Source organism: Pseudophryne corroboree, chromosome 1 (genome assembly GCF_028390025.1).
Source record: "Pseudophryne corroboree isolate aPseCor3 chromosome 1, aPseCor3.hap2, whole genome shotgun sequence".
NCBI classification, from domain to species: Eukaryota; Metazoa; Chordata; class Amphibia; order Anura; family Myobatrachidae; genus Pseudophryne; species Pseudophryne corroboree.
In genome coordinates this window covers 1,096,325,542-1,096,339,903 of record NC_086444.1, presented here as the reverse complement: position 1 = coordinate 1,096,339,903, position 14,362 = coordinate 1,096,325,542, and the positions used below count along the sequence as shown (strand labels likewise).

Below are 14,362 nucleotides of genomic sequence, written 5' to 3'. Positions count from 1 at the left end.
TGTTGTGCGTGCTGCTGTAGTAGCAGGCGTGGAGTGCGGGGAGTGCCGGGCATTAGGGAGTGCCTGTGCGCACCAGGCACCCCCCGTGTGCACGCCTATGAACCCGATTCTAGATATTATCTTCTAGAAGGTGCTAGATCAATTATAAGAGGAATCTGATTGGTTGCTATGGGCAACATCTCCATTTCTGAAAACCCGAACTTTAGTAAATATACCCCCTTCTCAAAAGATACTGGAGAACTCCTATTTGAACTATCAAGCATATTGGGTAGCATGTGTCATCTATTAGGTTGGGATGTAATAGAGTCCAAGTTCGCTCGACGTGCAGGATGCTGTTTTTTTGAAAGGGGCGGCCATTTACAAGGTAAAACAATGCCTTGTAAATGATTGTCCCTTTTAAAAAAGTCTGAGTTCGGGCCGGCATCCCGCACGTCAGGCGAACTCAGACTCTATTACATACTGCCATTAGACTGGTTGGTGGCTGTAAAGAACATATACATAGCCCGCTTCCCATAGCATGTATTTCCAAAAATGTGGTTGACCTTTGGTCATGTTTTTTAAAAACACTTTTTGTCCCTATAACTTATGATTGCATTTTCTGCCTGGTAATTTTACACTCTTTCAACTATAAATTAGCTCCTTTGGTACTACTGTGGCAATATTCATTTTCCTGACTCATTGACTATATATATATATATATATATATATATATATATATATATATATATGAGCATTCATTTGGAATTCTCTAGGTTTCCTTTGTACAGGTCTTGTATGTTGTCTTTATATGTTTAGAATGATGCTGCATTTTGATTCCACACTGTATTTGAAGTCTGAAAGCAGAATCCTTCATTCAGTTGACATGGATTATCGGTCATGAATAGAACTATGTGATCTTGGTGCCAGAGTCGTGTGATGGTATTATCACAGTTCTTTTACATCTTTGTATAGTTAGCTTGCACTACAGTCATTTCCGACCAATTCCCCCTTTAACTTTTTCTATGGCTTCAGCCAAGCTAGGAATAGCTTGTTCCCAAAATGCTTCCTTGGTAATTCACCTAATCAAATTATAACTGACAATTGGTTTTTCAGCAACTCAAGGTCTTCAGAAACTATGACGGGCACTGGTATCTCTTTCTTGCTTGATATTTTTGCATGCACATTTTCCTCTACTTATCTCTGTACAGTGTGATGAAGAATTGCCTTTATATCACATTAATACAATGGGCAGGATGTTATGAAGTCTCAGTTTATTGGCCGTGTGGGATGTGCAAGGCTGAACCATGCTTTGTCCATGATAGCCCCTTTTTAAAAAAAAATCTGAGTTTGACCGGCATCCCGCGCGGCCAACGAGTTTGGACTTTATTACATTCCGCCCAAAAACTTACCTTTGAGCCAATGTCTCATATGACTAACCAGGAATATCGTACATCTAACAATGGGGGTAATTCAGACCTAATCGCTAGGGTGCGGTTTTTGCATCCCTGTGATCGGGTAGTTGCGATCGCATGTGCAGGAGAGCTGCACAAACAGAAATCTGTGCAGTCTCTGTACAGTCCAGGACTTACTCAGCCCCTGCGATGATCGGGCCGGAGCTGACGTCACGAATCCTCCCACAAAATGCCGGGTCCCTCCTGCGTTTTTCTGGACACTCCCTGAAAACGGTCAGTTGCCACCCACAAACGCCCTCTTCCTGTTAATCTTCTTGCGATCGCCAGTGCGATTGGATTTTTTGCACCATCCTGCCGCTTCCCGGCGCTCCCCGACGCTGCGGACCGTCGCACCTGCGCATTGTGGTACGCGAAAATGCACAGCAGCGATCAGGTCTGAATTAGCCCCAATGAACAAAGCATTCTCCATATAGGAGTATTTTCATTTAATTGCTCTAAATAAATAATTGTAAGGGGACTTGTCTACTTGTTAGGTAATTTGCATCGGTGGTATAAATTGGAGGTAATTTTCTCGCCATAGTGTCGCAGCTAAAGAACTATTTTCAATTGTGAAATAAGCTCACTTTTCATTTACAGAAGGTTTCCAGTTAAACCTGGATAGATGTATTGACTACTGTACAATTTCCAATTATTCAGGTTTCGAATAACATCTTTGTAATCCTGTATTAATCTTGTACATAAGGCTGATACAGTCCCTTCCTATAGCAACTTTAGGTCACTTATCATCATGAGGGTTTTAGGCTACTGGCACATTACTCTTTCCCACTCATTACCTCTAAAACCTTGGGTAACACTGTGGACAAGTGATTAGAAATAAAGTCTCACAGGGCTGGGGCAATGGGTTTCATCTCATCCAGAGCCCCATCTGTGTGGGGTTTGTATGGTCCTCCCGATCTTGTGTGGGTTTCATCCGGGTGCAGTGGTTTCCTCTTGCAGTTCAAAAATAATACTGTTGTTTGTGTTTGTCCAGGGGGGCTCACACCGCACACCCTGCACCCATATAATTATACTTATCTTTCTGGAGTCCCGTGCCGGCCTGTCCAGGAAAATGGTGTGGTGGCAATTTTCCATGAGAAATGCGCAGTAGAGATATCTCCGGGAACACAGCACGGGCTCCATTTCCTGGAGACCTGCGCATGTGTAGTAGACTCTGACACTAAGCCAGAGTCTACTGCGATACCAGAGAGGAAGGGGCCTGCACACACATACATACAAGAGCAACAGGGGTGGGCCAAGATGGCTTCCTCAGCCTTTGCAATAATGTAGAGTTATTTGAGTCCTAATGGGAGGAAGGTAAAAATAGCATTTTAAATATGATATAAATGTTTTTTTTACACAATTGAGTGCTGTTTCTTTAAATGTTTTAGTGGCTGTTGCTCTCCCCCGGGATCCTCATTGTTATCACTTCTGTGCTTCGGCTGAATTGCTTTCCTTTAAATCAGTGATGAACTGCCTGGCTTTCTTTAGAAATAATATAGCACTTTCCTCTTCCTCTGCCTCAACCACCTCATCCAGGAGTAGCTCATCAATTAGCCTCCTGCGATGGTGACAGGTTTTCCCTGTCGCTGTGCTCTCTTCTGACACATTCCAAAAACTGGCAGGTTTTAATCATGTCATCTACCGTCATATGAGTGAGGCATCTGCTGATCCCATCTCACACGCTTTCCACATCCATCCCGGACTTCTTAGCTGGCAGCACCAACGTTCCAGTGTGATAGATATTCTCCCCAATACAGTATGTGTCTCTTTTACTGCGAGCGCTCAGTTCCCCTCAGCACACATGCACACTCTTATCTGTATACTTATTATTACTGGAGTACCACCAGCTTTCCGTCCAGCAGCTCACAGGCACTGGCGTGTTATCTTGGGGCAGACTTAATCTCTCTAATAGCTACCCTAGACTCACATACATTGGTTGTCAATTTCATTGCACACATGAAGAATTCATTCAGAGGACAAAGGGACGGGTAGTAGAAAATGTAATCCCATTTATTGCAGGTAGCCGACACAATATAAGAACAGACTTAAATCATATTGCACATGATGGAACTGGTGGAACATAGAGGGCATATCTGACCCATTAGCAGACATATTTAATGTATTATAATGGAATAACAAGCTATTTTGATAATGTACAACACCATAATCATTCTATACATAACGCTAATATAGGCAATGCTTGCAATAAAGCTTAGAAAGCACTGGTTAGTAGTATCAGAGTTCAATTAACAGATGATTGCTTCATTACATAGTGAATAGGCAGGTCTGAAGCTGCATCCATTGCAGGGTTCTGTAGCTATGGGGTCCAAAGATGAGAGAGGGCCATAGCTTCTGCATACCATAGGCAGATCTTCTTCCACTGCCTACTGTACATTCTCTATCATATCAAGCAGCATAAAGCAGAAGCAGGACTTCACTGAGTACATCCTCAGAAGGGCAGAGCTTGGGCCTCAGCTGGACAGACTGCATGACTAGGCCATCATCCAAAGTTTGCTATGTGGCCCAGCTATGTGTTGTACTGTCACAATTTGGGAAAGCCCCCATGTAACAGGTGTGTAGTGACCACTCCCCATTACCCATCTGTGTCCCAACTTCAGGAACCTAAATAATAGGAGGTACGACAAATATCAGTTGTAAGTCACTGGACATCTGTCCTGCACTTACACCAATAGTATATAGTACAATGAGTATCTGTACTGTTTCTGCTGATACAGGTAATGGTAAAAGGGCTTTACAGAACACAATTTAGGAACAAAATGAAACCAAGCTGCACACGGAAGACTGATGCAGCCACAAGGAGGTTCACACCAGAAACCACACATACTGTAGGTATTGCTGCCCAACACCGGCTTTGATGAAATTCACTGTATCCAATTAGTATTTCACCGAGGCTCTATTATAAGCCCTTTTTGTCCCACATCTGTAAGACTACTGATACTCGGTGCCCCATACTTTTAGTATAGCAAACTATTTTGTGTGACAGTGTAGTAACAAGTTTAACATTTATAAATTACAACACATCAACATCCCGAAAAAAAATTTTTTGGTATCAGTTCCTACTGTATGTTCCTGGAGGCAGCAGGATCACACCACACAGAATGTGTTCTAATTTATCAAGCCTTGGAGAGTGATAAACTCAGTGTCACGGTGATAAAGTACCAACCAACCAGTTCCTAACTGCCATGTAACAGGCTGTGTTTGAAAAATGACAGTTAGGAGCTGATTGGTTGGTTCTTTATCACTGCACTTTGTATCACCCTCTAACGCTTGCTAAATCTGGGCCTACTGTATGTACAGTATAAATACCTGTATTTATGCAGTAGCCTTTCACAGTGTAGGGACCGTCTGTCCTCCTTCCAAGAGAACAGAATCTCCACTCCCAATAATGACATATAAAAAATAAGAGTTATCAAGTGTAATATGGTCAGTTGTATTTAAAAGAATATTTTAAGTAAACACACTGACAATATGTCAAGATAAAACAAAAATATGCAATTCTCTACAGGATAATGCAAGGACTCACATGATTGGACTCCTACCAGCATTAAGAAGGAAAGCAGGCATATAGCAGATCAGGAGAAGTCCCAGGTCTCTCAGGAAACCGCAAGCTGAAACTGCATTTTTATTGTCTGGTTTCATATCTTTGTGTATGATGTGGCACTAAATCATTTTATTGCGCTGGGGTGTTTAGAAACGTTCTATTTTATTCACATATTTTGATAATTCATCCGTGTGACATTCTGGAAGTGTTAAGCAGGGTACACACAGGCAGATATAACAGCTGCTCGAGCGAACTCCTGATATATCGCAAGCTGGTGGGTAACCCCTGATATGTCTGTGAACCACACCGTTCACAGACTTATGGCATCGCTGTATGCGGTCGTAAACTTGCTGCAATGGCCTCTGGCGACTGACATCACAACTGGGCGGGCACATTTAAATGTTCGCCAAGTTGTGGTGTCAGGCACAACACATCAGGCAGACGATTGGTAAGTGTGTATGCATAGGTCGGTGAATCAGCCAAACAGCTGACCCGTCCGCCTGTGCATACCCAGCTTTAGGATTTTAGATACTTGTCTGCTTTTCAACAGATCTCATAGGTAATGCCACGTGCACTGACACTGTGTGCCACCATCAATCCCCAGTGTTCAAGGGAAAGATGTATCAAACTACTGACTGTAATGTTATAGAGTTACTTAATAAATGCTACTTCAAAGTAGATTGGTTGTTATGGACAACGTCTCCACTTGTCCACTTCACCTTTAGGAGGCTTGATTTATCTTCCCACATGTTTCATTTACTGCTGGAGGACATATGCCACCTGTCCCACAGTGCCTCTAGTGTTAAATCATGCACATAGCGCCTTCAGCACACTTGTATGTAAACACAGGAGGGGAAATGGTATTGGGATCTAGATGTCTGCTTTTTCTTCAGTGTGCTGTGCGTGCGGATAATTTGGGAACCATGTACAAAAGCCCTACTGCACGCCTGGCACTGGTGTACAATGAATCCATTTCAGGTTACAAACCATTCATTTCACATAAAATTACATAACCCAGTCAGAATATAATTCACTCACACATCCCATACGGTATCCGGTCTCTAGGTCGACCACATCTAGGTTGACAGTGTCTAGGTTGACCACTATTGGTCAACATTCATTAGGTCGAATGGTTCCTAGGTTGACGTGGACTCTAGGTTGACATGTACTAGCTCAACATGACAAATGGTCGACATGAGTTTTTTCAACTTTTTCATACTTTACGCAGGGCCGCAACTGGGGGGTGGGGGCGCTAAGGGGGTGGCGGGGGGGGAAGGGGGTGCTAAGGGGGCGCCGAGGAGTTACAGAGGAACAGGTTTTTTTGTGTGTTTTTTTTTACCAGCAGTGCTGTGCTGCTCCAGTGAGACAGCAGATGGCTCCCGGGGCAGTGTCTCTGACCCACCTGTCTGCCCACAGCTGGCTCCAACACTGTGCGGGTGAGCTCCAGTACCTGGGATCTCTCCTATGCCAACTACTATCTTAAACTCTCTTCTTTGCCGTGCTGCGACTAGCGTGCGGTGCACCATGCAAGCTATAGAAGCAAGTTTTTAGTGCTGTGTTTTTAAGCAGGCTATGATCCCGGCTGCCTACCCAGCACCAACCGATAACAAGCTGCTGCCTAAACACCATTGAGAGGACACGCTGTTGTGTAGTGATGTAGTTCAGCATGTAGTATAGTGATGTAGTGCAATGGATATGAGAATGTAGTGCAGTGATATAGTGCAATGTATGTGGACACACAGGGGGGGCATGTAGTGGATCATGCTGCAGGGGGGGCATGTGACGCTTAGGGCATTTGGGGCACATAAGGGAATATTGTCCAATAGTATCCCCTTTTTTCTCTAAATTTTCGATAATATGATTATTTTAGTCCGACATGGTTTGTTTGTTTGTTTCCCTTTTGTTTTTGTTTATTTTGTTTTTTTTTGGGGGGTGATTAGATCACCGCCTTGCCCCGGGTGACGAAAATCCTAGTTTCCGCCCTTCTTTACGATCCATGTGGACTACGATTGGGAACGGTAACCTGTGCCGAGTGCAGCGGTAGCGAATCAAGGAACCTTGCCCGAAGCAGGGCGAGCGTCGCGAGCTATGTGAGAGGACATGGTGCACTAATTGGGGGTTCCCAGTCACTGTACGAAGAAAATGACACCATTTAAGTGAAATAAAAAGAAGTTGCCGATAGCAACCAATCATTTTCCAGCTATCATGTGCTAGAATGTGCTAGAAAAAATAATGGGTAAAATCTCATTAGTTGCAATGAGCAACGCGTCTACTCTCTCTATTAAGAAGGTTTGATAATTACCCCACATAGTCTTGCTGCATTAACCTGTGTGTTGTCTCCCTCCTTCAGCAATCTGTTCCATTCTAAACACGTTTCAGTATGTATTGTGCATGTAAGAGAAGCATGGCTTGAGACATAATAGGATATGTGGTTATGGGAAAAACCATTGTGCAGCTTAAGTGTGCTGCTATAAGAAGGTGTTGCCGCCAAGTGCTTCGGAATATAAAAGAGCGCAGTGCAATTATCTTCCACAATTACATATCCCAAATGAACCTTACTGCACTTATGTTGAGAAGCTGGTGATCAACTTACTGGAAAATAGAAGAAAAAAATGAAAAACCAGTGGGGATACCGCTAAAATACTGAATTTATTTATATTATAGACAATAGCCTCTACGGGCCTTAAAAACAAGACTCTAAGGAGCACCGGAGTGCCATAAAACAGCAATTTCCCTGCCACTGGCTATGAACTATGCACACTCATGTGCATTCAATCCTCTCATATTCAAAAGCTCTTGGATAGGGCATTGAAGAACCATTATATTCTTCTTGCAATATTGCTGTGTTCTCTCCCCTCCAATCATTGCACTATCTGTTTCCTCAATGGTTCTGGAGTACATTACACAAATAGGATGGCTACCTGTTAATCTGTAGTCTGTAAATCAAACAGGGCTCTTTTAAAGCAAGTTCATTTTCTTGTAATATGGTTATTTATGGGAAGAAAATAAGGGTAATATTTCCCTGCTTTTTTAATTTTTCTTGAAACTCTGCCATAGAATTTCTAAACTCATTTATTTTTTATAGTGTTAGCTGTAGTGCAGCAAGATGTTCCCTTGGCTTTTAGTCTTGAGCACAATACAGAGAATTGTGAGACGCAACAAGGAAATATATTACATAAGAAGACAAAGTCTCATTAGGGTTATTTATAGCATTCTCAAACCTCATTAGAGGAAGGTTTGGTAGATGCAAAAATGCATTACAAGCAATGTTTCCTTTAGCAGGAGAGAGAAACACATTCTCTTCTGTCCCTGTGTCAGGATTAGCAGCATCCGCTGGGTACTGGAAAGATAAAAAGACTATACAATAAATATGCAGCATCTGTATATATACATAAAATACTGCAAATGAAAACAAAAAAGTAGGTTGTAAAAATGTTTGCTATGCATCTTAGAAGTGTCCAGGCTTTTATTTGTAGCGCAAACAATAAGCAAACATGTAATGTATAGTATACGTGCTGTTTCCTGTAACTATGTAGAAGACCGTATCCATAGAATTTATTAACAGGTGCTGTAGCACTCTGTGAACTTTCACTATAGAGGACTCAATCTGTCCAGTCTTCAAGAGAGCGCCTCTATACAACCATCTTGTTGTAGACCGGAGTCACTGAGTCCCTGTGTTTGATAAAATGTAGCACAATACAACTTCCACCAGCACCTGCCTGCTGTTCATGGGAGGAACCATTAGGGAGGGCAGGACAGAATGATACAATAACTTTTACAGGTATACAGATAAAGCATGTAGAGCTAAATTACTGATATCCCACCCAAGTAGAAGAATATAACTCTAGCACAGTAACTTAAGGTAACTTTATCATTAAAGTCTCTTCAAAAGTCTGTTGTAGGTTTACTTTTTTGTGTGTGTGGGCAGTCCAGGATTTGTGTTAGGCGTTCATGGAAAGCCATCTGTGAGAGAAATGGAAGAATATCGCTCTCTACAGACAGGTCTACAGAGTAATAGTCCAGAGAGGTTGAGTCTGTGGGCACTGGTCACTATCAGCCAATAATTAAAGAGGTAAAGGGCAACAGATGTCCAATAGGCCAATAGGAGTAAGGGAAAACCGTGCCAGCATATTTTGGCAAACATCCTATCCTAATATTGCTTGTGTGTAATTACTATTATACATTGAAATGTATCCGTTTGCAAATTATAATAATATTCAATATCATTAAGTCTTTTCATGACCAAACACCAGTCATAGACATCTAAGAAGAATTCTCATCTTGATGATAAAAGGAATAAACCATTATAAGCATCAGAACTGGCTATCCCAGTATTATTTACAGTAGTGTGAACATGTATTATCCTGATATGTATCCTAGAATCTTTCTAAGTACAAGATTGCTGATTATGCAAAAATCTTGGTAAATTTTATTAGCATTTACCCCATCTGGGAAAGCGATACTTGCATATCCTGTCACACATACACATATATAATAGAATGTAGTCTTAAAATGACGCTCAGTATTCAGTATAGTTCAGTGAATTACCATAAAAACAACGATTTGCCTACCAGATAATCACCATTATTGTTTATTGACATAAATCAAATGCGGACATGAAAACATTAGGCCTGCACATGACAGAGCTAACAATCTATTTACTGGTCCCTCTGGGAACCCTGCTGCCCTCACCAGTCCTGAGACTCTCTTCTCTACTTGTTTTGTGCAGACTGATTTCAAATTAAACATGTATGTGGTTGTAGAAGCCAGATTATTATTATTATTATTATTATTATTATCTTCATTATCATTTAATTACTGTACGTTAAGGGGTTTATGACATAAGTGAATAACGTACGATTACATGAAGCCAAAGGCAAAGATGGAGCTTTGCAAGTGAGCTTACAATCTAAGATGAATGGGATACAATTGATATATACTGAAGTGAAAAAACAATTGTAGCTTTTTGTTGGAAGACTACACTACTACTACATGACAGAAGTATTGTCACTTACCAATGTTAATGGTGACAGGCCATTATATTCAGCTACTGGTGTGGTGGCATGGTTGGAGTATGAAGGGATAGTGGGAGGTAAAGACATGAAAGATGTCATTGTAGAAAACAGTCATCTGCTGGCCAACCTGACTATCCTTCACCATAAATCTCACCTGAACCGCCATTCTGTTCTGGTTCTTACCTTTGTGCTGCATGGGTGCTCTTGTGGCCAGAAGCATAGCTAGATATTTGTAGGCCTCATAGCAACTGTTTGTAAGGTCCCTAGTGCACACCCAATGGTGAAATATCTATATTACACATGAAACTTTACCAGGGAAAGTGGGCCCCCCTCATCTGCGGGCCCCATAGCAGATGAACCCCTTGCACTTATGGTAGTTAAGCCTTTGCTAGTGGCTATACACCAGCTCAGAGCAGTGGAGTGTAGACCGTATTTGTATTTGTGATCACGTTCACTGCTAGGCACACAGTCAGAACACTTGTTCCTCATGATCACAGAATTTGTGGTTTATGGAAATCGGAGGCTCAGAAAAGATGGGCGCTGCTGACACCCTCTATGACACTGCCTGATGATATTAGTAGAGAGTACAGCCGTATGAGACTGTTGACATTGGAACTGTCCATATATGTAAATAAAATCCTTTTTTACATCTTTTGCAGCAGTTAAGTTCTTCTTTAACATGGATTTCTCATAGCAAATTAAGGAGGAGATGTATCAAACCTTTTAAAGAAGGTTTGATACATCGTTCTCTAAAACTCATGCAAAAGGAATTCACAAACATCCAGAGAAAAGAAGTCTTTATGTGACAATGGCTATATCATCACGTGAGGAAGACAATGAAGACAAGAGAGTCAGACAGCGCAAGTAGGATTTCCCAATAGCATCACTTAGACTGGTGCAGGATGCCTGTGGCATTAAACCCGCCTCTAACTGAAATTACAGAGTTTCAGGCATCTGACTTGTAAATCTCATTATTGGAAATAATGGGGGTAAGCATATCTGCCCAACTTTCAAAAATGATAAATGCCCCCCTTGCGGAGTATGTCCTTACTAGAAAGATAATGAGACTTTTCTGCAATACATAAACATACCTCCCAATTGTCCCTTTTTCATGGGAACGGTCAAGTTTTTCGGACACTGTCCCGCTGTCCCAACAGAGGGCTTGCAGTGACCTGCCAGTGGGGAGAAGGGCAGGGGAGCAGTACATCAGGTGAAACAGATGGCTTGCTCTTGCGGACAGCATCTAAACCGTGCAGGAAAGTGATCCGGAAGCATGCCTCCAAAAAGATGAAAATGGGGAAAGTGCCACAAGGACATGCCCCATCAACCAGAGGCCATGCCGCCTTTTGAAGGTCCTGACTTCAAGGCAGCATACGTTGAGAGGTATGTGTTAATCCAGTGACGGGCATCGGGCGGCACAACGAACTCATGTGGCCCCCAAGCCTTTACTTGCAACTCTCAGCTCCTTCCTGCTTTATTGTCACATTTGTTTGTTAAAACTTGTGACACTCGTTTAAACTGCTCGCTGTTATGGTATTACAGGTAGGTCTCACTTACTTTGATGACATGTTTCACTATAATTTATTACTGAGATTAAGGTCAATGTGCTGCCATTTTGAAAGTTAGAGGGCATCCCATGTGACCCCTGTAGGGTATCAGATTGCCCATTACTGTACTGAACTAATAACAATGATATGCAGTAAGACATGAGAAGCATTATGCCAGTGCACTTACAGTACTGTAAAATATAATACTTTGGCAAATATATTATTTAATAATATACAGTTATATGTCTATGGCTGTGTGGTATGAAAACGCAAAATTTAAAGGTAAACAGGTTCTACATGTCGACAGTCAGAATGTTGACATGGACTTTAGGTCGACAACTAATATGCTGACATTCAATAATGTCAACACGGTCAAAACGTCCATAATCTCTATATTTAACATGTCAGCACCAGAATGGTGACATACCTATTCTTGCTTATTTTAGCCTAAACCTAAGGGTGTGTACACACGGTGAGATCCTTGCTATGCCCGATTTTCACTTGCGATTACCCTTGAACTCCCCGGAGCCCAGCACCACCGATTTTGACTAACTTTTCTTGAGATATGTACTATGTGTGGTTACGATTTTGATCATTGACATGTGAGATGAACTAGATAGTACACCGATCTAGCAAGGATTGACTTGTCTGCACAGTCTATCTTTTCTTGCGATGCCGACCTGGCAGGACCGCACATCGGAATCGCAAGGTGACTTTCACCTTGCGATCTGCACTAACTTTTCTTGCGATTTTGACTATATAGTCAAAATCGAAAGAAAATATCTCACCGTGTGTACACACCTTAACTCTAAAAATTAGCAATAAACTCTATGTTGGCATTATGAACATATTAACATTTTAACCATACTGACATGTTGCATCCAGACTAGACACCGTCTATGGGAGTATCTTTGCTCTCCTAAAAGATTACAGGTTTCTGCTTAGAATTTAATGCAGAGCAGTTCTCCTGTTCTTATGAGAAAACTACTCCCTCATCTATATCTCCGGCCAAACGTGCTACTATATTTCTCATTATTACAATGTAAACTAATAACATGCAGTGAAACCAAGGCTCAGGCACACATGAATTGCTCAGAATTACTGTTTCATTTAAATGCAGATGGGGACGAGTAAGTGAATTTTTGCAGTGTTGCGAGTTTTATTTTTAGCTATTTATTTTTGTAGTGCAAAGGTTCATTTCTTCATACTGTAACAGTGTCAGTTGTGCAAAAGTTGCTATTTCCATTCATATGATCTGGCATTTAAGGAGCACCAGTTCCCATGAAGCAGGTAGATAGTTATTACCCAATGCTACCATCAATCACATTAGGCTTTTCCTCAGTTTTGGAGTGGGTGGGCATAGGACAACCTGTGGCCAATCAGATTATTGGAATGTTCACAGCAGCACAAATATTTCAGGAGATGAATGTTGCTGGTCTAGTGGTAGGCACTGAGCTGTCCACCTGTCTGCTTACTATTAAGGACAGGGCTGCATGTGGCAGTGTCAATGCGATGATGTGTGGAGTAGAATGGAGGCAAACAGGAGGCTGCAGACTGAGAGTTAAATAGTTGAAGGAGCAGGTTCCCCAATAGAGCATGTAATATGAGGCTCCTGTTGAACTGGTGGTGGAAGAGAGTAGTGTCAAACACACCTTTAAGATCAAAATATGCTTCCAGATTGTTTTATGTGTGAAAGCAATACTGTATGCTTTATACACTGGAATACTTTGATGGACTTGCTCTTCTTCCAGCCGCAGCTCTGACTTACTCTCAATATCAAATCTCTTATTGCATAATTATAGAATAAGCTCAGAGGCTGCACCGGTGAAGCTTTGAATGTCATATATAAGAGATTAAGGGGTCTATTTACTAAGCCTTGGATGGAGATAAAGTCGCTGGAGATAAAGTACCAGCCAATCAGCTCCTAACTGTTATTTTTCCAACACAGCCTGTGACATGGCAGTTAGGAGCCAATTAGCCGGTCATATATCTCCATCCTTTTTATCTCCATCCTAGGTTTAGTAAACAGACCCCTTAAACTGACCTTGGTTAGAGAAGCAATGCCTGCAGCATATGACCTACTCCGCATAGGTCATGCAGGTCATGCAGCACATCTGAGATCATGGGGGAAGGACAGCACCTCTGTGAATAACCTAAATTAGGACTGTTTAGGCAGGGTGGTATTAGTAATACAAGTATACAAGTGGTTGGTCACCAGTACTTCAAGTGAAGGGTAAGAGGAGCATGTGGGAGATCTGATTGCCATGTAGGGTGATTTAGGTTTTCTCAGTGACTATTGGGGCAATGTGAAGGGAGTTTCAGAGTACATGTGTGATCTGAGGCATATGGGTGTATTTTGTGGAAAGTGGAAGGTCTGAGTGGCCACTGAGACATGTATGAGAGGGATGCGGTCAGGATACCAGCAGTCAGGGTCCCAACAGTCAGAATATAGACAGCGGAATCCTGATGGTCAGATTCCCACCAGATCACAAAGGTAAGTACTAGCCTTGGGGTTAGGGTTAGTCACTAGGGGAGGGTTAGGCTGCAGAGTGGTATGGGGGGGCTTATGGTTAGGCTGCAGGGGGGGGTAGGGTTAGGCAGCAGGGGGGTTAGGGTTAGGCTGCTGGAGGGTATTGTAATGATTTGGCTGCAGGAGGGGACTGATAGGGTTAGGATTAGGAGATAGGTTAAAATATCCTAATCCTTCGGGATTATGAGTGACGGGATGCTGCTGTCGGCTGCCAGGATTTCATATTTAACACATAAGAGGAGCGTGTGTGGGTATTTCATGGCAAGTTGGGGACTGAA

General features: G+C 42.1%; 1 protein-coding gene across 1 annotated transcript in view; it reads left to right on the top strand.

Annotated features, from left to right (window-relative positions):
* Positions 1-5,633, top strand: part of LOC135050554 (uncharacterized) — a 1,514,661-nt gene extending 1,509,028 nt beyond the window's left edge. The window contains exon 8 of the mRNA XM_063957025.1: positions 4,957-5,633. Within this exon, the coding sequence (XP_063813095.1) occupies positions 4,957-5,019 (63 nt within the window). The 3' untranslated portion in view covers positions 5,020-5,633. The remainder of the gene's footprint in view (positions 1-4,956) is intronic.
* Positions 5,634-14,362: the final 8,729 nt, after the last annotated feature.